General features: G+C 36.6%; 1 protein-coding gene across 3 annotated transcripts in view; it reads right to left on the bottom strand.

The window, feature by feature from the left end:
- Positions 1-23,420, bottom strand: part of LCORL (ligand dependent nuclear receptor corepressor like) — a gene marked incomplete at both ends in the record, with an annotated part of 72,456 nt that overhangs the window by 23,773 nt on the left and 25,263 nt on the right. Inside the window, 5 exons of one of the 3 annotated variants that reach the window (XM_079534893.1) lie at positions 913-1,945; positions 3,362-3,452; positions 11,276-11,530; positions 16,668-16,797; positions 17,053-17,132. In XM_079534893.1, the coding sequence (XP_079391019.1) occupies positions 913-1,945; positions 3,362-3,452; positions 11,276-11,530; positions 16,668-16,797; positions 17,053-17,132 (1,589 nt within the window). Of the gene's footprint in view, positions 1-912; positions 1,946-3,361; positions 3,453-11,275; positions 11,531-16,667; positions 16,798-17,052; positions 17,133-23,420 lie in introns of those variants that run through there. The other 2 variants (XM_079534894.1, XM_079534895.1) reach the window with 2 other exon arrangements.

Genomic DNA, 23,420 nt, shown 5'->3' with positions numbered 1-23,420 from the left:
AACAAAACAAAAAACCATTCTCAAGCTCATTCTGTGCGCATTATGAACATGCTCTAAGATGCATTTCAACTTTCTTTTGAAACCTTATAGGTCATCTTATTTTTCAAAATAAAAAGGAAAATTATGATAAGGATTAAATTATGTTATGCTTTTAAGTATTCCATCTTATTTCATATTTAATAATTCTATAACTACAGTAATTTCTCGGGTTTCATAAGTGTACACTTTGTAAACACCAATTTCTTTCTAAACCACCAACAAAATTTTTTTTAAATGATAAAAAATGCAGTTTATGCCTGCTAACACACATTTTTAGTAATGAAATGTTTCTTTCTTACTTGTATTGGATATTTAAGTAACGATTAACTTTTGTTTCTCTTTCACAGAATGTACTATAACCTACTAATACTTCACAAATTCACTCCCTGGTAAGGAACTAGCTTTTTAAAAAAATCCCTTGATTTGTATAATCTGAGTTACTTACAATTTATTGCAAGTATTCTGTGAAGTTTGTAAGTTTGCTAACCATAGATCATGTATTTCTGTAATAAGATGGTTTGTTGAATGGGTAGAGTGGTTCTTCATCAATTAAAAATTATGCTTCACATGACAAATACTCGTTCGCCCAAAACATTTTTATGCTATTGACTACTAAATAAAACCTGAATCTTTTCACCTATTTATACAAGGATTATATTAAATACACACTATCAGAATTAAGTGAGGAACTCTATAATTCTGTCCACAGTGAAAACCCTGAATAAAACTATTTTTCAAAAGGCATGTATGTGGTTTTTGAACTGTATCATTTCACGTCTCCTGTCAGAGTGAACATATGTATTTCTCACACTGTGTGTGTATACAGACATACATACACACACACACACACAAAACAATTTGCTAACAATTATTCTACACAGGCTTGCTACTGGTTTTGCAGCTGCCAGTCCCTGAATCTGTCATATTAAATAAGCCAGTGTCTGGTAAACGGAGTTTCTTCTTCGGCGGAGTCTTCAATGTTCCAGATCTTTCTTTTACTTTATATTCTAAAGTGCTGTGAGGTACCCCATAAATTCCTTGTGCTTTGGAAACACTCATTTTCCCACTCATTACCATTGCAATTGCTTCTTCCATTATTTCATGATCATACTGCCGATAGCGGCCACGTTTTTTTCTCGGCTGCTTATTATCTTTACGATCCAAACTATCTTCTGTATTTTCTGAGGTTCCATCTACCGTCCCATTCTTAGCATTAAGACACAAAGGAGAGAGGTCCCCATGCAGAAAGTAGGAATCAACACTTGAGTGAGTTACAGGTCCAGAACATTCAATTTTGTTCTGTTTAGGGAGTATATTTTTCAATTTTTGAAGAGCTGATCCTTCTAAGACTGAGGAGGTTTTAGAAACGTGGTACATAACATCCAGAAGACCAGCAGTATCAGACTGTGGTTTGGACACAGAACTTATTCTTAGCTGAGGAATTTTTAATTGTACAGTAGGATTCGTAGTTTCATATTGGAGATTTTCATTTTTTTCTTTAAATTGTGTGACCATTCTCTGCAGAGTTAATTGGTGGAGGTAACTGGAAGCTGTTGGGAATTTTAATTCTGAGGTTTCAAGTAGACTGAGTTTACTTTTTTCTGTGCGCTCTGCTTGAGCTCTTGCCCACAAGGCTACTTTTTGTAGGACTGCACAAGTTTCTTTACTGTCTTTAAATGAATAACTATCATTGAAATCTCGAGTTTTGTTTTTAAAAGGTGCAGGCTTTCCTGCTGGTAAGGCTTCTAAGTGGAGAAGTAAAGTTTTTTGAGGTATGCCATAAAGTATGCCTGCTTTATTTATGTCCAGTGCTCCAGACTGAATGTCTTTCAAAGCTTTTGAGAGCAAACCATCTGCAAACTCAGCACTTCTTTCCACATAGTCCTCTCTGTGTCTGTGTAGTCTCCTGGATGGATGGAATGAAACGATGGTAAACTGATGTATGAGAGACTCTCACACAGCTATGGAAGGGAAGGGTCCACTCCTTTATTATACTCCTTGCTTCGGTAACATCACTGCTTCTGATACTTTTAAGCCTTTGAGATGTGGTAGTTAAATGATTATCCTAGCAAAATGTTACAGTTCTGGTAGGACAGTGCATCAAAAATCATACGGTGGCTTCTACAGCAGCCCTTCCAAGAACTTTATATCCTATCTCAGTATTTGGTAATATTCTCATGTGCTTGCTATATTCCCTTGTTCACATGCTTGCAGAGCAACACTGTTATAATTTTAATTATACAATTAACGTTCCATTAAATACCCAAATCCTGAAGGAGTTTTTGTTAGTAGAAACGTGACGTTACCGCTAAACAAGTAATAAAAGAGTCAACCCCCTCATAGAAAATTTGCAGCAATAAGTACATACTACACACAAACATCCCAGACTTACACAAACTAGGCTTTCTACAACCATAAGGTAAAGTGTCATAGTTAACAATCAAGTCCATTTTGGCAAAATGAAACACAGTTTTATAAACTTCTAGCCACTACTTACAGCTAATTACAAAGTCATATCAATTTTTAAAGCTTCTTCATATCAGCAAATTAATAAAATGCATTTTACACCATCCAACAAGTACTGCTATTGTATTCCTATTTGTAGTAAGTTACTTTGTAAGACGTACAGGTGACAAAAAGGGTCCTGCTATGGCTAGTGGATGGGAGGATGCCAAAATCATAACAAAATCCAACAAAACAATGCGCTTCTCTAGATTTGTGGTAGCTTGCAGCAGAGGCAACGTTTTTCTTGCTGGATAAGAAATTTAACTATTTGCCACCACATACCATAGCCAGAACTATGATGCAAGTATAAATATGACGATTAAGAGCTCTCTCTCTCGCGCGCATTCTCTTGCTCATATTAAGGAGTATTATAAATAATAGTCATTTAACTTGTTCATGTTAGTTGAAGAATATTTTAAATCTAAATATTAACATGCTTCTTTTTTTGTCAAAAACTGCAGATTCCTAAGTGAACTCTGAAAGAATAAATTTGCATTCTTTTCCACTATCCTACTGCTTTCATTGTGTCTACATAATCAATTTTCAGTTCATTTTTAGTAACATGAACTAAAGTTTGGTGATTGTTCTGATAACTTTTCTTTAAACAGAAAAAAATAAAAAAGACGAATGAAACATATGATATATACATAGACACACACTTATGAGTGACACAAATTCTTTTGAAAGAAAAATATAAACCACACGTGTGTGTCAGTATATACTAATATGTTATGAACGTAAAACCTGACTTCAGAGAAGTAAGAGTAAACTCAATTTTCTTTTACATAAGCCAAAGAGAGTCCTAAAAGTTGCTTACCCAGACACCGAGTTTTCAGAACACAAGGGATCGTATTTTGGCTCTTCCAACCTTGCGTTTTTCTTTGTAGAGAGATCTAACACTCCATCCCCTGCAAAGAACAGTGATGCAAAGAGTAGTCATGACAGCAGTTTAAGGATTATCTCAGACATTTTTTTTACCAATCGTTTGTACCTATGTAACAATTTTTAAGCAGTTAAATTTATCCCATAAAATTTCTGACGCCTTTTTTTTTTTTTTCCACAGTACCAGCTGTCTGTAAATAGTTTTGGATGATTTATAGTAAAATTGTCTAAAATTAAGAAAGAAAAACAAAAACTCACACAGAAATAACAAAATTTAAAAGAAGAATCTGTTTTAAGCAGAAACATGAGACATTTCCTAAAAACCATGTATGCATGGACACTGCACTGTTTACTTCCAAGGCAATGAGCTTCATATTATTTTGTATATACATACTGCAAACAAATCTGATAATGAAATTAAAATGGACCTAATTAAATCATAGATTTACAGAATCATTCAGGCTAGAACAGTACTCAGGAGATCTCTAGACTAATCTCCTGTTCTGAGATCAGATCAGGCTACTGGATGAGAAAGGAAAAGTAGTAGTATCCCCACCAATGGGGAGAAAGAGAGCTCAAGCCATGTTTTCAGTATATGGGACCTATGTCATTAAAAGTTCCAGCTGTTTACACATACACACCTGCTGCCCCCACACAGACGTAATAATGTGACTACAGAACTAGAAAGACCTAAACTGGGGTGAGAATTAACTCTGTAAAGACACTGGCAAATGTTATGTTCAAAATTTATAGCTGGACATTGAGACTTATCAAGTATTGAAAAAGAAAACTGTATTTTATTTTAAATCAACACTTAGTAACACTGAAAATTAGCAAATCTCTTCATTAGCTGAAAATTTCTAATTATTGCTTAGGTTGCTTTTTTTGGCTTTTATTTTTAAACCACATTTAATGTAAAGATAAATCCCTTAAACATACTTAATTTCATACCTGCCTTCCTTGATTCTCTGTTTCAAACTTGGGCTGGTTGTGAGTCTGAGCTCTATGAACCTAATTTTGAGTTTCAACACTCACAAGCAATGTCACTGCTTGTCCTTTTTACAGTAGTATCATTTTTATGTTATTATGTGTTATTTCTAAAATATTAACCAATTGCATATGTTTTCCCATAGCTTTGGATGTACAACATGAAACACTGGTTGAATTTCCCAAATGGCAGCACTCAAACGAGAATTCAGAAAAATTCTTAGGTTAACTCTGCTGTATTACCCATACTACTAAGAAATAGAGTTTTGTGAAGGAAGTAAATACAGCTATTTGTTTTGGTCTGCTTAAAACAGCTTTTGACTGTTTTTGCCAAACAATTTTATGTTGGAAAAAAGAGAAAAATTAGCATTGTAGATCAGGGGAAAGAATATTTATAAATATGCTACTTTTCAAGGTGTCCCTTTCCTCCTAAACTTGTTCTCTGCAAAGCCTTTCTTAAACCCCAGGGATTGTAAAGGAAGCACTATAGCTAATGCTAATTCAAGCTTTCTGAAGCAGTAATGTTTCAGAAGGAAAAGCCAATTAAAATCACAGCAGAAATATTTGCAGGGACTATCCAGCCTACCCAGCTGTAAAATATTCCCAACTCCTGTGCAACAGACAGATCTCATCTGTTGTGTACTGCTAATGATAGAATCTTTGTTAGCCTTTGTTTGTGCATTTGCTTTCACAATTTCCACCTTCAGTTAATTGACAGTCACAGGCATCATGACATGAAATGCTTAGAAGAGATCACTGGACAAAATCACTAGAAAATATACCTCAGAAAACTACCTCAAAGTTTACAGCTCATCAGGTTGCAAAGAGTTAATCATTAGATCACTATCACTTGACTACTACGTACAAAAGAACACCAGGAATAGATTAAAATCAAAACAAACAGCAAAATGAAAACATGCTCTGAGATACAGGGCTGAAAAAAACAAATTAACCTCTAACTAAAATAGAATGTTTCGCTAAAGACTTTGGAATATCAAGATAACCAACTTGAATGGCTCTGTCTAATCAACGTCCAAAGGAATTGAAGCTAACAAGACTCTTAAAGAAAAAGTCAAAGGCTCTGGAAAGATTCCATGACAAAGTCTGAACAGATCATATCATTTTTATCTCCTGTTTTTCATAGGTGCCTCTGACAACAAAAGCCCTCAGCAAGCTGTAAAAATCACTAAAAAGAGCACAGTACTGAAAATATACTGCTGTGGCAAGAAAATTAGATACATTTTGGGCATTTAAAAGGTAAGCAGACTGAATAATCATTTCAGGTTCAAGATAGCTGAATATCCCACACAGAAAATGCAAGTATTAAATATGTGTATTGCACTTCCCTGAAGACTATGTCCTATCAACAGAATCACTACCATAGAATCACTCAGGTTGGAAAAGCCCTTAAAGATCATCGAAAGGCGATCCTCAGCAAGAAGAGTGAAAGAGAAATGTGAGAGATTTGATACGTGCACAAAAGACGGGTAAAGTCATCACTGACTGGGTTCAGCAAGATTATTTTCTCAGCTTAACAAAATTTTTCTTCTGATGTGCTGTTCACACATACTCTAGTAATTTTATGCACATTATCTCCTGCATGACAAACAGGAAATCTGTTAGAAAAGCAGTGCCCCTTGAGATCATGCTCCTTCCCTGGTACATTACTGAAAACACAAAGAATGGAGCAGATGCAACTCATCCTTCAGCTATCGCACTAATATGGGGCCCAAAGCACACAGTTTTCTAGTAGTGAAGAACAAAAACCATATTGTACAGGTGAACAGTGAACCTTGAAAACCTAAATTACTAATTAAAAAGGTAGGAATAGTACCTTTTAAACCAAAATAGCATTTTCTATTACTTCTGCATTTTCTATTATTTTATCGAATCACTCAAAACAGATGATTTAGTCAAGAATTCTAGACAGGAAGAAAATGACATCAGGATCAGAAAAAAACTATGTAAGGTGATTCAAATAAGATCTACAGAATTACTTCCACTCGTTAGCTAAAAACATGACAATTACCAAGACAGTACTCATTAACAATTATGAAAAATTAGATAATACAGACAAATTGCTACAAGTTTTTCAGGTCTGCTCCTCTTGGTATTCCAATGAAATTCTTTACGCTGTAAATCAGACGATTTTGAACTTCAAAGAAATGACTTCAGCACTGCCTTGTTGACTTCTCAGCATCACATCACCAGGTACAAAAATACCAAGGTATACTAATCTTCTTCAAAATAAACAGGAGAGCAATATCTTGAGTCTCCTCTAAACTAGCAAGGTTAGAGAAGCAGAAAAAATAGGTCTTTATTGGAACCTTTGAGTTCCCATCGTATATATTTCTACACTCATTTTAGCAAATATCTAATTTTCTGGGTTTCAGGAAATCTCTCACAAGTTATCTATCTAAAGTCAGATGATCTACTCTACTCAGTCCTCTCACTCCAGACATATCAGAAACTCCACTCCTAGAACAGGAGAACACATCAGCCTGGCCACCCCCTCACTGCATGCCTCTCTTACTGTCCCAGCAACTCCCAGACCTCTTCTTGACTACTGTCTTCACAATCTGGCCTCGGATCTGTTTGCTGGGAAGCTGCATAAGGCCTTTTTTTGAACCCACTGACACTGTCCACCTCACACCAGTCCCAGATGTTTACAATTAACTGTGCAAATGAAGCTCCTTATCCATTGCTTTTTTTTCCCTTCTTATAAGCTCCAGAAAACTATTTGTAAGAGCTCAAACTTTTATTAACTACTAATTTATTATTATATTATTAATTTTGTTATTTATTATTTTTGTTAACTACCACCTTGACTAGCCAAATTTTGCCCACCTGATGTAATTTTATAAAGCAAAACACTGGCACATGGAAAGTGTATGACTGTACATGGAGTGCATATGGCAAAGTGGTGGTGGCAGTGGGGCTGAGCTGCAGGGGTAACCACTGTGAGGAGAGATCAAGGGCTGCCCCATTGCAGTCAGTCATAGCTAATTCCAGTCAGCTTCAACAAATTCACTGCAGGGCAAAGCTGAGCCCAACCTAGCTGGTGGCTCCCTGTGGCAAAACAAATTTAAGAAAGGACAATAAACATGGGGCATAAAGAAGGAGGGAACTAAAAGGATGAGAAACAGTAAAGGGAACCCCAACTGCAGAGAAAAAATGAGGAAGGAGGAACCACAGGGAGAAACCCCTATGTACTGATTATGAATCCCATCCCCCATTTTTTTTGAATGGGTAACATCAAAATGGTAAAGGGATAGACTTGCAAAAGAATCAGGAGAGAAAGGTAGCACGGGAAAAGGTTGAAAATGTTAATGTATTTGTTTTGTTTTCTGGTACCTCAATTAGCAATTAAATTACTGCCTATATTTAATTTCACCTACGACAAGTCTTAGATTAGTCCACGATGGTAAAACAATCCTTACTCTAACTCTTTTTTCCTGTTCTTATTCCTCCCCCTTTGCTGCTGAAAAGGAAGCAAATGAACGACTGATCGGAAGTTTAGCTGCTACCACTATTGGCAGCCAAAGAAGAAATGGAATCCCGAACCCTGTCCCTAGATTCACCTTTTCATATAAAATTATTACACTCTGCTTCTTGAATACATTTTGCAGTTTACACAATTTATTTTTTTGAACCGTAGTATGCATACCTTCAAAAAGCATAGTATTTTTCCCCAATATATACTATAAGAACAGTGTATCAAAATAATAAAGATAACACCATCATCTTTCTTTTTAAGTGTTTGGAATTGTTTCAGTATGATTTAATGTAGCAATCAAGAAGCCAGTCTCTTAAATGTATTTTCAGAGAGATGCCACAAACTTAGCTGTTGCACTCCTCTTTGGCCTGTAGAGGAGCTGCTGCTGAAGTAGCTGGACCTGGGATGAGGTAATACCTGGCATTGCCTCACAGAGGCCATCCCTAAAGCTCTCTCATTATGAAAAGTGCCACGTAAACCCAATACAAGAGGTTCTGGCAATAAGCAGTGCTGGAAGTGGCAAACCTGAATATTAAGAGAGTTCTTCAGAGACAGGCTGCAGATAGCCAAGGAAGGTAAGAAACTTTGAGGTCAAGGTAGATTCTGCCCTTGAGGATACCTGAATGACCTTTTCTCAGTACTGAACACTTGGATCTGGAAGCAAGTGCTTCTTGTGATCTGGAAAATAAAGCCTAAAATTTCCTCACAAATCCAATAATCATTTCCATAATGAAGGAAAAAGACCTGCATTTGTTATAAGATCTGCAATTTTAAGGAATGCCTAATTTAAAAAAAATCAACCTGAAGTCTTTATGTTTTAGGTTATTTCCTGCTTCACAAGAGAGACAGAATTCAAATTGAAAAGATTTCAACTTTTCAGCTTTTTTTTTTTTTTTTTTTGAGAAATGTAGAGATTTGAACTTCCTACCCTGTTACTGTCATTTCATTTGGAAATTAAAATAAGCAAATAACAAGAGCACCAAGATCATCAAAAACTTCTAGAAAGGGAACATATAATGGTACTGTATTTATGAGTGTACTGACTGAAGAAAGAGTTTTATGTTATTTGCTAACTTTTTAAAATAACTGAATTAAAAGATGAAAGCTTTAATCAATTTCATAACGCTACCCAAAGAGCAGTATTATATGAGAGCTGCTCTGGAAGTAATGCCTCCTGTCTCATTATGTTGGCTCACCAGGTCAGAGGTGCATGGTGGTGGTATGGCCGCGTAGAAGTTGAGTGTTCCTTCTAATACTCCACTAAATTTTGTTGCTGTGCAACAGATGGCAGCAGAAAGGCAGTCTGACAAAGTAGTATCTGACAAAGTAGTATCTGACACAGAAGTGTGTATGAAGCAAAGGTGCATAATTGAATTCATCTGTGTGGAAAAAAATGGCACCCATTGACGTCCATCAATGCTTGCTGAACGTTGATGGAGCCTGAACAGTGGATGTGAGCACAGTGAGGTGGTGGGTGCTGTGTTTCAGCAGTGGTGACAACGGGTCACCCCCACTGGTGCAAATTTTTATGAACGTGCCATGAAGGTTCTTGTTCACCACTAGTAAAAATGCATAGCTAACAGTGGTGACTATGTTGAAAACTAGCAGCTGAGAATGTGCTCTCTCAAATATTGTCATTGTGCTCTTTGTATCTGTTGTAGTTTCCATGCAAATAAATAGGAGGCATTACTTTCAGGGAATCCACCGTTAGTTCTTAGAATTAAATCACTGTACAGTACCACAGAAAAGCTGGTCCAAGTTGATAATACAAATGCCAGCAGGATTTGGGCAGTATCTCAAGTTTCAAAGTTCTCTACTGTAAGCATGTAACATTTTTGTTACCTTCAGGCTGTCTTCAGTAAAAGAATAATAATACATGAGAAGGAGGTAGAATAATTTATAGACGTTTACAACATCTAACTGAAATAGCTGTTCAGCAGCCACTGCATCTAGAACATAATAAAAACAGGCCTTTTTCCATCTTGATCTTTTTTTGCTTGTGTTAATGTCACCACTACAGTGGAAAGCTAAGACAGTCCTAAAATAATATGTTTATAGAAAAATGAAAGTGCAATACAACTTCCTTGGTAGATTAGATGGCTCAAAACATTTTTCCTTCTAGTTTTGTTTTGATATTTCCTCTTCTTTCAGTAGCTTTAAACTTCATAGCAAGATTAACATCTATAAAGTTCTCCAAACACAAGCCAAGCAACTATTTATTTCAGCCTCAGATGTTTTGTTTGAAGATACATAATTCTAAACGCTCTGAAGACACATTTTCTCAGGATTCATCTGCACAAGAGAAATTTGTGTCCAAATCCAGACTGAGCTAGCCTCTGCTGACTACACAAAATAAATGCAAGAATTCTGCAATTCCTTAAAAGTCCTACAGTCAAAGAAAAAGGATGCTTAAATTTCATCTAGAATAGGCATGTTCAGCAAGGTAGGTCTGTGCCAAAACCTTTCTTTTAAATGACATACCATCTAATTGAAGACTGTATACACACATAAAACCTTAATTCTATAACTCTATCTTTGTTTAACTTGCAGTATGTTACATGACACATGGGTTCACTTTCCTCTGTAGTATGCAGTATAATTGGATTAACATGGACCCCTGTATTTGTCAGAGACTAGCTGACTTTGCCAGTGTTCTCAGTTGCACGTGACAGTCACAATCCCTCCTGAAAACTGCTGCTACTCCAAATCAAGCTCAAAGTCCAAAGCATTCCTGTGATTTTATCATCCGTTTTGGATGACAATATTCCTCAAGGCAAGAGAAGATACTGTTTCCTATTTATAAATGATAATGAGTAGCCTAATTTTTCTTGCTTTATTCTCAACAAAGTTGTACTGATCTGTAAGTATTAGGTCTTAAGTACAGAAAATTCCTCTTTCCATCATTCTAACCTACCTGTACTTAATCAGTGTCGAAGGATTAAATGGTCAGAATGAACTCTGTTCTCTAAAGTTATATTCTTTAGAGTTGTATGTTCTCTAAAGTCATATTCTCTCTTTCCTCAGAAAATCCTTCAACAAAATCTTGAGCTACTGTTACCCGCAACAGCCACAAGTGAGATGACTAAGTGCTCTAAAGCTGAGAAATTCCCATGCCACATTTAAAGGCACACACTACAAAACTAGGATATTTACCACCAAATACATAGTATGAAAAAATGCTTTTAAAACGGCTTTTTATTTAATCAATTAAAATAATTTCTTTTTTCTTATGGACTCATCGCTATGCTGGAAAGTGAAAACATTATTTGGTACTTCTTAAAAAAAACTTTTTTTTTTTGAAGTAGAAAGATATAATAAGGTAGTAAGTAACATGAAAATACATATAAACGGATAAGAGATATTTACCTTGCTGAGTATTCTGTTCTTGAGTTCGATTCACAGTGAGGTCTAGAGGGCTTTCCTGCTCTTCCTGAAGGGAGTTTTCCGTTTGGTTCATTTGGATACTTTTACATATCAGACTCGGTTCAAATGATGAACCATTTCTGTTCTCTTGAATTTTGCTACTTTTTGAAATGTACTCAATTGCAAACTGGCGGATCATTTTTTTCATTAATTCCTGAGCAACTAGGGGAATGTTAGGATCACAGTTCTGAGGAAGATCTAGAAGAGAAAAGAACAACAACACAAGCAACAGACATATTAAGAACAATGAAAATACTTTCCTTGAAAAGAATATTTCACATAAGCACAGTAAATACGTGCAATGATTTCACATGCATAATTAAGATGCCTAGTAAATTCTTCTTACAAGTATTCCTTACTGGTCATTTGGAAGAGCATGTCTGACAGGCATCAGTAAAGTATGATTATAATGAGAAGCTACTTTCAAAAAACAACTAAAACTACATATATATTTTAAAAATGCAATTCTACAAATTAGTTTTTATATCACACAGAAGTTTTCAGAAGCTGATCATGAGGAGTCGTTTCATGTGTATAATAGATGACATCCATGTTGTAGACTCAAGGTTGCAGTGTCAAAACTCATATGAAGCAACTTGAAAGGTCTCATATAAATGGTAATATTACAAGCAATTGAATTTTAAAATAACCTTCCTTTGCTATTTTCTAAGTGCTAACAATTGAATTATTTGGGAGAAAAAAACGTTTTTTCCTGTTCTAAATTATATATAAACTGTGTAGAAATGCATTCATATAACAGTCCCACAGAAAAAAAGCAACAAAAAAACAGTGTTTCAGGTTTATTCTAAACACCAGGAAAGTGTTGCAAAGCTGTGAAGCATTACAAATACACGTATTTGGTCTGCTGACACAGACAACTGTTCCAAGATGACTCCTGCCAATGCCTTTTGGTCTGCTTTTGCAAGGTAAGTTGGAACTTCTCCATTTTCAAAGACTGAGTATACGCTAGACAATTCATTTTCAAGAGACCATATGCAAGGTATGAATTACAAAAGTCTGCTTTTGGTTGAAGGCCTATCTTCTGACGCTCCTTCAACCGAAACTCTACCAAAATTTATAAAACTTAATAGGAGTTTCTGGAAATTCTAAGTGCTGGAGAATATGTGCAAGAAATATTTCCCAATCACATAACACTCAGACACAGGCGTTCTTCATTTATTGGTATTTTCTGATTCCTGCATAATGCATCTACTAAATGTTCAAGTAGCATTTGGTCTTCATGAGAATTAATTATTATCTAGGAACAAGAGCATCCGCCTAAAGCCAGTAATTCCACTGTCAAGTGGAGAAAATTACTGATCAACAACTCAGCTTAAAACAAACAACCAAAAAGTATGAAATAAAAGCAGGTAAAAACCTGTAATTTTAAGTTCAGTTTAAAGCTTCACTACACCTCACTATACTTTGCTATGATCTTTAACTAATCATACAATACTTGAAAAGGCAATTTAATGTGTTTTGGGAGAAGTACTAGACCTCGGAGCTTAAGTCTCACTAGCAAATATTTCTTAATTATTATCAGCAGATGGCACCAGATATACTTTGTAGGAACAAAAAGTTTTAAGATGTTTTTATCAGGAGTCACAATTATAGCTACTTTTAAGTTTTAAATCAATATGTCTATATCTACTAATAGGACATGGGGGAATGGCTTTAAATTAAAAGATGGGAAATTTGGGTTAGATGTTAGGAAGAAATTCTTTACTCAGAGGATCATGAGATACTGGAACAGGATGTCCAGGGTAGTTGTGGATGCCCCACCCTTAAAGACATTCATGAGCAGGTTGGATGGGGTCCTGTGCATCCAGGATCTAGTGGGTGGGGGGGGGAGGGGTTGGAGGCAAATGATTCCTAAGGTCCCTTCTAAGCTAAGCCATTCTATGATTCTACATCTGCTTAAGCTTCCATTTTTCAGACAGAAGGCTTATATCACAAGGCAGCTACATTTATTCCACTGATTGCATGTGCACACGCAAATACCCAGCAGAAGAGTTGCTAAGAAGCTGGAGTAAAAGCTAGGTCTGATGTCCCACTAGTTTCTCTCAGAACTTTTTATACCCTCCTAATATAAAATACAGATGTGTCACTTAGTCTTCCCTTATGCTATAGCCTAGTAATTTCTGTTTTTGATTTTGTCAAGAGTCTAGCCAAAATACAAGTGAAGGCAGTAGTAAAGATGATATAATTATGACTAATTGTAATGATTTATTTTGATTGAAAGCTTACATTTAGGATGAAAGCTTCCTCAGTTAGTGTACCTTAAATAACTTGTAGCTACTCAAATCTGTATTCTACAGCAGTTTGCCTATCAATGTTTTCTGTACACACTGCAGCTCTTCCTGTTTCACAAAAATGAATGACTCCACATTAACAGCCAAACTGTCCCAGCAACATCCTTGTTTCCACATATAAACTTGCCCAGCACACTGTAATATCACCAGCAGGTTAAAAACAATACAGCCATTTAGTTTTTACCATATCTCATGATTAATTTAGTCAGCTTGACTGATCAACAAACAGAAGGACAAAAAAAAAGATGTATTTTCATGCAACTTAAAGCTGGCAGCAAATGACTTGGACAGGTGTGCTAGAGAAAAAACCATCCACATGGGCAGGCCCAGAAAGCAGTGGTGATGAAGTTAAATCCAGTTGGTATTAGCAGTGTTCCCCAGGGGACAATACTGGGACTGTCCCTTTGTCCCTGTGCAATATCTTTACTGATGATCTAAATGAGGGGAATTGAGTGCACCCTCAGTTTTCAGACGACATCAAGCTGGGGGGCAGTATTGACCTGTCTGAGGGTAGGAAGGTCCTACAGAGGGATCTGAATAGGCTGGATTGATGCTGAGGCCCATAGTACGAGCTTCAGTAAGACCAGAAGTGGGGTCCTGCACTTTGGTCACAACAACCCCAAGTAATGCTACAGACTTGTGACAGAGCAGCTGGCAAGCTGCACAGAACAAAAAGAGCTGGGGGTGTTAGGCCAGCTGAACATGAACCAGCACTGCACCCAGGAGGCCGAGAAGGCCAACAGCACCCTGGCTCGTGTAAGAAATAACATAATCAGCAGGCCTAAGGATGCAATCATCCCTTTGTATCATCTCCGGTGAGGTTGTACCTCAAGTACTGTCTTCAGTTTTGAGCTACTTACTAAAAGAAAGACCCCGGACTGCATCCAGAGAAGGGCAACAAAGCTAGTGAGAGATCTGGAGCACAGGTCTTATGAGAAGCAGCTGAGGGAACTGGGATTGTTTACCCTGAAGAAGAGAAGGCTTAAGGGAGACTTTACTGCTGTCTACAACTACCTGAAAGCAGGCTGTAGTGAAGTGAGGGTTGGTCTCTTCTCCCAGGTTAACTAGAGATAGGAGAAGAGGTAACAGCCTTAAGTTATGTGGGGCTGGTTCAGGTTGGATATTAGGAAAACCTTCATTGGAAAATGATGCCCAGGGAAGTGGTAGAGTCACTACACCTGGAGGTTTTTAAGAAAAGGGTATGTGTGGCACTTAGGGACACAGGTTTAATGAGTGGGGTGGTGATGGGTTGGCATTCGGACAAGATGATTGTGGAGGTCTTCTCCAATCTTAAATATAACCAGTCAAAGAATCATTAAATGAAAAGTTTATCCTGCTTACAACACCCAATGGACAAAGAACAATGATATACTTAGGAAGAAAGCATCTGGTTTTCAGATATCTAACTTAGAGGCATGGTGCATGAGCGGTAGGTAGCTGATGGCCCTTGGTTTGTTTAGACCAGAGAAAAGGAAATTGAGAGGGAACCTCATGTTAGCCTACAACTTCCTCATGAGGGGATGGAGGGACAGGCCCTGACCTCTTCTCTCTGGCAACAGCAATAGGATCCAGCATAGAGCTGTGCCATGGAAATGTCAAGTTGGGTATTAGGAAAAGGTTATTCACCAAGAGGTGAATTCAACTGCTGGGAACTGAAACAGGCTGCAGGGCAGGGACACAGTACCAAGGCTACCAGAATTCTAGAAGAGTTTGGACAATGAAATACGGCTTGGTTTATCTGTGATCCAGTATGGATCTGGTAGCTGAATTCCATGATTTCTGTGGGTCCCTTACAACTTGGGATATTCTATGTATTAATTGCAATTAATGCAATTGAATTAATGCAAATCTTAAAGCAAGTAATGCTGGAAAAACACTGTACATCAAGAGACCAAAAAAGGAAGTAGAAATTTAAAGAAATACCTACCAAGGGAGATACCATATAAACTGGTTCCTTGATTAGATTATAATAAAAGTTCCAGAAACACAGAGGTGATAATATTTTATTTCAAATGAAAATAACCAATTTTAAGCAAAGCCAAGGAACAAAGACGGACTCAAAATGCTGCTGCACTCCATCCAAATTTCTTTTAATTCATAAGTAAATTATAGGCTGAACAGGTACGCCCTGCACAGAAAAAGATTATACCAATCCCGGGTTCAAAGGCATAGTAATCTCCTGGTACAGGAAAGTAAAGGGGATAAATTTAACTACTTCCCCTCACTCCCCTCCCCCCACTCTGTGCATAAGAGTCACTGACTTGCTCTACTTCTTTGATAAAGCAAAGGAGGGCTGTAATACTCACCTATTTTGGTATTCAAGTACACTTACTAGACCCCCAATAAAGCCATGTAAAGCAGATGATGAGTGAACCTGCAGTCACATTCCTTACACAGAAGCTTCAGGAAGAAAATGAGCACTTTTACTTCTCTCAGTAGTGACTAGCTTACTGGAAAGTAATCTACATGAACCAGCTTCTACATGAACTAAAAAAAAAAAAAATACACTTGCCAACAGCCAAAGAATGAGAGCAGACAAGGAAAGAAAGAGCTTCTAAACATTGTTTCAGCATTAAGTTTCAAATACAAACTTGAATGCATTGAAAGTTGCAACTCTGAAAAGAATACCCCAAATACTATTTCATAATTTGTAAGACACATTCTCTCACTTAAAAGAGAGTTTCCCTGTTGTGAAGCAAAAGCAATTTAGTGCTTAAGAATTCCAGAGAACAGCAGAGTTGGCATAGAAAGAGATAATTAGCTCATAGGAAAGAAAGATAATGAACACAATCCAGGAGAAAAAAATGATAAGGCAACAAAACTTAAAACAATGGCAAGTTAGAAGAGAAGTAGTGCTTGATTTGCTGATACTGAATCAAGTAAAGACTGGGGAAAAATAAAGAACAAAGAGAAATAGAGCTCAGTACATTAATAAAAGAACTTTAGAATCAAAGTGAAATGTAAATTATTCAATTTTTCCAGATGCAAGTTATCTCTTAATGGAAAAGACATGCTTTCATTACCTTTCTTTCGAAAGAGTGCATTTAGATAGTTTTCTGCTTGGCATTCAATCTTATCAGTGTTGGACTGGCCCTGAGATGAAAGTTCCTCTGTAGGCGTTGACTGTGAAGAACCAATAACTGATGCACGATCCTAAAAGGCATATGAGAATTATAAAGTCTTTCAGAAGATAGTTTGTTGATAGTACAACATATAATTAAATTATTGAGCTATGAAATAACAAACCACTAAAAATAACTTTACTTACTTCCACTCATAGCTAAACTATCTTGAGTCAAAATGCATTGTTAACTTACTTGCAAAATTCAGTTCTCCGATTCCTATTCTTATATTGAAAATTAGGGGGGGGGGGGGGGGGGGAGTCATACTAAATATGTTCATACTTACACTGACTGTTTCTTTGTGTAAATTACAAAAGGAACATTTCTCATCCATAGACCAGTCAGTTAGCTCTTCTGGCTCACAGTCTTAAAAGAAGGAAAAGAAGCTAGATGTTTTAAACATGTAAAAGTGAATTCAGAGAACAACATCTAACAATTCTGTTAACTAAGTTTTCATCGTGACCTACTACACATTTATTGGTAAAACGTAGTTAATAGTACGTAGTTCTTTGGGTATTTTTGAAGTTTAGTCTAGCTTATATGGCCCATTATTCAAACCACATTTCTTAAAATGAAAGGTACATAAGTTGCTCTGAACCTAATGCCTCCTATTTATTTGCATGGAAACTACAACAGATACAAAGAGCACAATGACAATATTTGAGAGAGCACATTCTCAGCTGCTAGTTTTCAACATAGTCACCACTGTTAGCTATGCATTTTTACTAGTGGTGAACAAGAACCTTCATGGCACGTTCATAAAAATTTGCACCAGTGGGGGTGACCCGTTGTCACCACTGCTGAAACACAGCACCCACCACCTCACTGTGCTCACATCCACTGTTCAGGCTCCATCAACGTTCAGCAAGCATTGATGGACGTCAATGGGTGCCATTTTTTTCCACACAGATGAATTCAATTATGCACCTTTGCTTCATACACACTTCTGTGTCAGATACTACTTTGTCAGATACTACTTTGTCAGACTGCCTTTCTGCTGCCATCTGTTGCACAGCAACAAAATTTAGTGGAGTATTAGAAGGAACACTCAACTTCTACGCGGCCATACCACCACCATGCACCTCTGACCTGGTGAGCCAACATAATGAGACAGGAGGCATTACTTCCAGAGCACCCTTCATAAATTCATACGTTTCAGTTGTACTACAGTTATCCTAGGTATCCGAGTACAGTAAATTAAGCTCTGAATCTCAGTCTTATTATTTTTAATGAAAGCCTGCAAACCTTTATCAAACTAAGCTAGAAACTAGGATAGATCCCTCACCATTTGAGAAACATGTATTGAAATATATTTTATCCTGTGTCACCCCTACAAATAAATCAAAACCCTACACTCATTTGAAGTTATTTGTTTATTCTGACACAAACATAAATAACATATCTTAAGTTATCAGAAGGCCTACATTACTGTTGAGCAAAAACAGGACTTAAACAGATCAGAATGAAAATGCATCATCTACTTTCCTTAATCGTGTTACTAAGCTCCATTTCAAGTTAGCTTTCTATCACATACTCTTTTCTTCACAAATCACCAATCACTGACGATTTTCCAAAATTGACTGCTCTGAAAGTCTTCCAGTTTCTTGTTTAAATTCACTCCTAGCAATTCCAGACTGCATTTGTGGCAGCACTGTTCTTACATCCAAACAATTATCACTCGTGGGTATCTGGTATCTTGACATACTTACAGATAATAGCATCATCCCCCCCTTACACTTCATTTTGCTAGGCTAATTTAGTCCACTTGGTCTTCTCTCATGGTACTCAGCCCTATTTTCTCTGCATTGTTGCTACTTGGTCTCCTGTTTCCTGAACACAGGTGGCCACGTTTTCAAGATAATGCTTTCCCTTTACATTTACAACAGCCTTTCCTAACAGCATCCTGGCTGTGCATAAATCTTGATCATAGTTACATCACTTTGAAAGGTGAATATTAATTTAACTAGAAGAACAAGGTCTTCCACCATGCCAGTCATTTCCGCTTTATGTGCTTATAGCTTAAAAATATACTTGTTTTCTACTTTCATAGTAGAACTACTTTCTTTATGCTGTGGTAGACTGACCCAGGCTGGTTGCCAGAACTCCAAACTCATCACTCTCATTTTCCCTCCTCAGCAGGTTAGAGGGGAAAAACAAGATGGAAAAATTCCTGGATCAAGATTAAAAAACTCACAGGTCAAGACTAATGCAGGAAGATCACTTACCAAGTACTGTCACAGGCACAAGACTCAACTTGGAGAAAGTAAATTTAATTTATTGCCATTCAAAACAGATTTCCATAATGAAAAAAAAAGGCAAAACTAAACACCCTTCCCCACCATCTTTACAGTCAGTCCTTCGTTCCTGACTCTTATCTCCTCCCCAGCTCCAAAAGTGGAAGGAACATATGGATCTTGAAGTCCCCATCAGTTCATAAGAATTCTCTGCTCCTTCTTCCCCCTCCCATTTTCCCCATTTTCAGCACGCAATCCCTTCCACAGGCTACAGGCCTTCATCAACTCTTCCAGTGTGGATTGTTCTTAATGGCTGCAGTTCAAGAAGTGCTCTAGTGTGGGGCCTTAGCACAGGGCACAGTCCTTCAAAATAAGACTGCTCCAGCATGGGTTCCCCACAAGCCACATTTTCTTCCAGAAAAACTGCTCCTGGGTGAGCTCTCCAAGGGCTGTAGTTTCTTTCAGGGCACATCCATCTGCTGTGGCGTAAAGTCTTCCTTGGACTGCAGCACGGATATCATCTCTGGTGTGGTTGTCCAAGTGCTCCAGATTATTTCCCCAGGTGGTACCCTCCCCAGGCTGCTGCAAGGGAATCTCTGCCCCAATACCTGGAGTACCTTCTCTCTCTCCTTCTCTGACATTGGTGTCTCAAAAACGTTTCTCATGTTCCTTCCCCCTGCCCACATTCCTCTCTCATGAATGCTGTGCAGTTTTGTTGGCAGTGGTTTTATTTTTGTTTTCTTCTATTAACTCTCCCAAATATCACAGAGGAACCACCAGAAATAAAATTAACCCAATAGAAAATGAGGGTCCTATGTTGAATTTGAACATAATTAGTTTAAAAATAAAAATTCTGAGGTAATAGTGTAATCTTCATTCTCAAATACGAACGTAAAGCAGAATTCTGCATTAAAAATCTGCTGCTTTGCATTCCTGGAAATACAGAGCGATTTTGATATGTTGGAGAAAGAATTGATCATAAAAAAAAAAAAAAAAGACAGGATTTTCCTGACTGTACAGTAAGAACAATGTTAATCTCAATACTCCTGACTGGTAGAGTTATTCATTCAGCATGTCTGCATATAAAAAAACTGATGCATGCTACACTTTCATTAACAAATACATGTTTTCATAGGTCTCCCTGAAACCACAATAGGACTACTTATGAATGCTGAGATTGTGAGTGTAACTCCAGGACAAATTTTATAGTTATCAGAGAAATTCTTTGGACTAGAAATTTTCAAGTTCCACTATTAAAAGTCCAATTGGAGAGCAATCCCTGTGCATCAGCAAACAAGCAAGACCTGAGAAGCATCAGCTCTGCATGACACTAAATTTATGCAAAAAAGACTATCTCATGTTAATTTAATGTATCAGGAATCCAGTGAGCTAAAGAAAAATGCCAAGAGAATAAGAACTCAAAAATATATAGGTAATGGATCAATTCTGAACTTCTGTAATACAAGTACTTTGAAATTCAGTAAAAAGATAAGAACAATTGTTATAACTTTTTAAAAGAGTGGTTAAAAACCAAAGTACTGATGAAAAGACAAAGGCTAAAGGATCTGTCAGAGATCGTCTCAAACACTCAAGTCATATTTTAGAAAAAAATAACATGAGAAATAAAGGGAAGAAAGAGGCTCTTTGCAGTAACAAAATTATTTCAAACTGTCCTCCTAGACATCTTCCTTCAGAGCTTCATCTTACTGCAGAGTTTTTCAGCAGTTGCACAGCAATGCGTGCATTCATACTTCTCTTCTGGCGCAGGAAAATTAAAAAAAGAACCAACTAATGTTTTTCTTTACACATAGGCTGTTGTTAATGATACATCAGTAACAGATGTAGGCTCAGGGCAACTTGATTTCACATCTCACAAGTGGCTTTTGAAAGATACCTTCAAAAATGTCTTACTCCTCACCTCAGACCAGCGCTTTTCTGAGAGAAAAAAAGGCAAACATAGGCAACTGCTGCGGTGTTTGTCGATACATCAAATGCCAGGCATATGACTGTCTTAGGTCATGGGAGAAAACATACTGATGTCAGTACTAGTTTTTAACTACAGATAGACAATCATACTCTTAGAAAGACCAGAGGCACAGATAGCCTCTTGGCTACATACAACTTTGGGGGAGAGAATAAGGTTGATCTTTCTTTATGCTGCTTGGTGTCAGCCAATAAAGATTTGCCAACAACCTAGAAAACTAGCCAGCCCTTGAGCAAAAGCTGCAAAGAGCATTTTAATGCTAAGCATGGTTCGGATTACTACTTCAAACCAATACCATTTAGTTCAAAGCCGCTAAATCTATTTCCTTTCTTAAATAAAATATTGATCTTTGACAAAACTATCACCTATTTTCAATTAAGTCATTTAAATCTTTGTTTCCGTCAAATTTTTTTCCTCAGTCACATTGAATTAAGCAAATTAACAGACGTGTAGTACTAAAACAGCTTTCATATTTACCTCTTAAATATTAAATTGTCTACTAAGTCTGGAAAGAGTATATAAAAACAACTTTGCATTTTCCATGTTTTTTGCATTACAGTGTTACAATTATTACAGCTGTCACAATTGCAAACAAATCCTTTCTTTTTAAAAAAAATATGCTATTTTCCTTAGTAAGTACATTAAATAACCGAGGTGCTGATTGTGTTACTGCTTTTTATCATGAAGCCCTGACTACAACTAAAGATTCATGCTTCTAACATAAGTTTTCAGTGCTTTACTTCCACTATGAATAAATATTCAGGAATTCAAGGGAAAAAAAAATAATACAGTACACCCTCAAAATTATTGGTCTTTTTTTTTTGAGAGCTGCTTTTTCACACTGCACAATAATGCGTTCTCTCTGTCTATAACAGAATCCTCTCCTTCCAAATCTCATCCAAAATCTCAGAACACAAACCCAAAATAAGAAACACACACATAACAGAAGAAAAGCTAACATTTCAGCTCAATATCCATATATAGAATGTAAAGAGTAACAAATTACATGTGAATCTATTTAGCAGAACATGGGTGTAAGCAAACAATTAGGAAGACCTAATACCAAGATATGCACTGGACAGTTTTGCACCTAGAAGACAAGCTATTAAAGCAGACGAGGAGAAAAAAAAGAAAAAGATGATGAATAATGAAGGTGATGATAATTATTCATGCAAATACAAGTCCTACACATATAATGTGAAAGAATTTTAGGATAATGATGAAAATCCTTCCCTCTTCAGGTAGCTATCTGTTATCATGAATGGCTACTTAATTAACCTGGATATTTAGTAAAATAATTTCTAAGGTTTACAAGGTATTTTCCTTGAAAAGTAAGAAAAAAAAAACCAGTAAAACTAAAATCTACATCTGAAAGTTGTCATGGTAATTTATTTATTTTATTTCAGTAGATCCTCACATATTTTCAGGTTAGTAAGATATCTGATTTCTTGATCTCCACTCAAAGAAACATACATTCCTGGTAGAGAGGCATAATGCTGCATATACATAGTAGTAGTACAGCGCTCATGACAAACAAAATAAGACAACTTATAGGACATAGTGACTTTGGAATGTTGCTGAGCCTAAAAATGTGCATTTTGTTCTTCATACCAGCCACATTTTTAAAATAAGGCAAATCCAGTTTGTCTCAGTTTCTTTATCTTTAAAACGGAAAAACTGTACTTTTATACTGAAAGGGAAGATCTGTTGTCAATCTTACACAAAACTGCTGCATTAGACTTTACAACACAATTCTGATGACATAAGGAATAAGGTAAGGAGGGCACCCTATCATCATCTATGTCTTCTGCAGTTGCTTCAGAACTGAAAACAGCTTTACAGGTGTGTCAGACATATAGGAAAAAGCTTTAACTGTCAAAAAAAAAAAAAAAAAAAAAAAAGAAAAAAAAAAAGAAGAACTTGACAAGACAAACGGAAATATTACTGGCAAATGAGGGGGGCTGGGGAATGGGGAATAACTTTCAACAGATTACATTTTAGATTAACATGAACTTTATCTGTAGGACGAAAAAAAACTAGTAAGCCAAAGATCCTCTGTAAACAATGGACACCACAGATCACCTTAAATGGAAGGTCACAAGAAACCTTCAACAACATGAGGTTAATAAGTATTTCCCATAAGAAGTGAAGCAACAGACATGAAGCAACTCTAAAGCAGTTACTTAACACTTAACAGTTGACTATTGGGCTCTTCTAGCTGTAACACTTATGTCCTGGTCAGTGCTTTGTCTTCTTATGCAAAACCCCAAGAATACCCTGAATTTTCCTTCAAACTGTAAACCTTTTAATGCAAGAAAATAAAACTTTAATAACTGATCAATATGAAGCCTACCACATAACAACACATTAGAATTAGAACCAAACCAAAAATACTGTACACTAAGATTAACACTGCCCTCTTCACTTTCCAGAGTA

Source organism: Tetrao urogallus (genome assembly GCF_951394365.1).
Source record: "Tetrao urogallus genome assembly, chromosome: 4".
Lineage (NCBI taxonomy): Eukaryota > Metazoa > Chordata > Aves > Galliformes > Phasianidae > Tetrao > Tetrao urogallus.
Note: the sequence above shows the minus strand (reverse complement) of the source record. Positions and strands in the feature narration are given on the sequence as shown.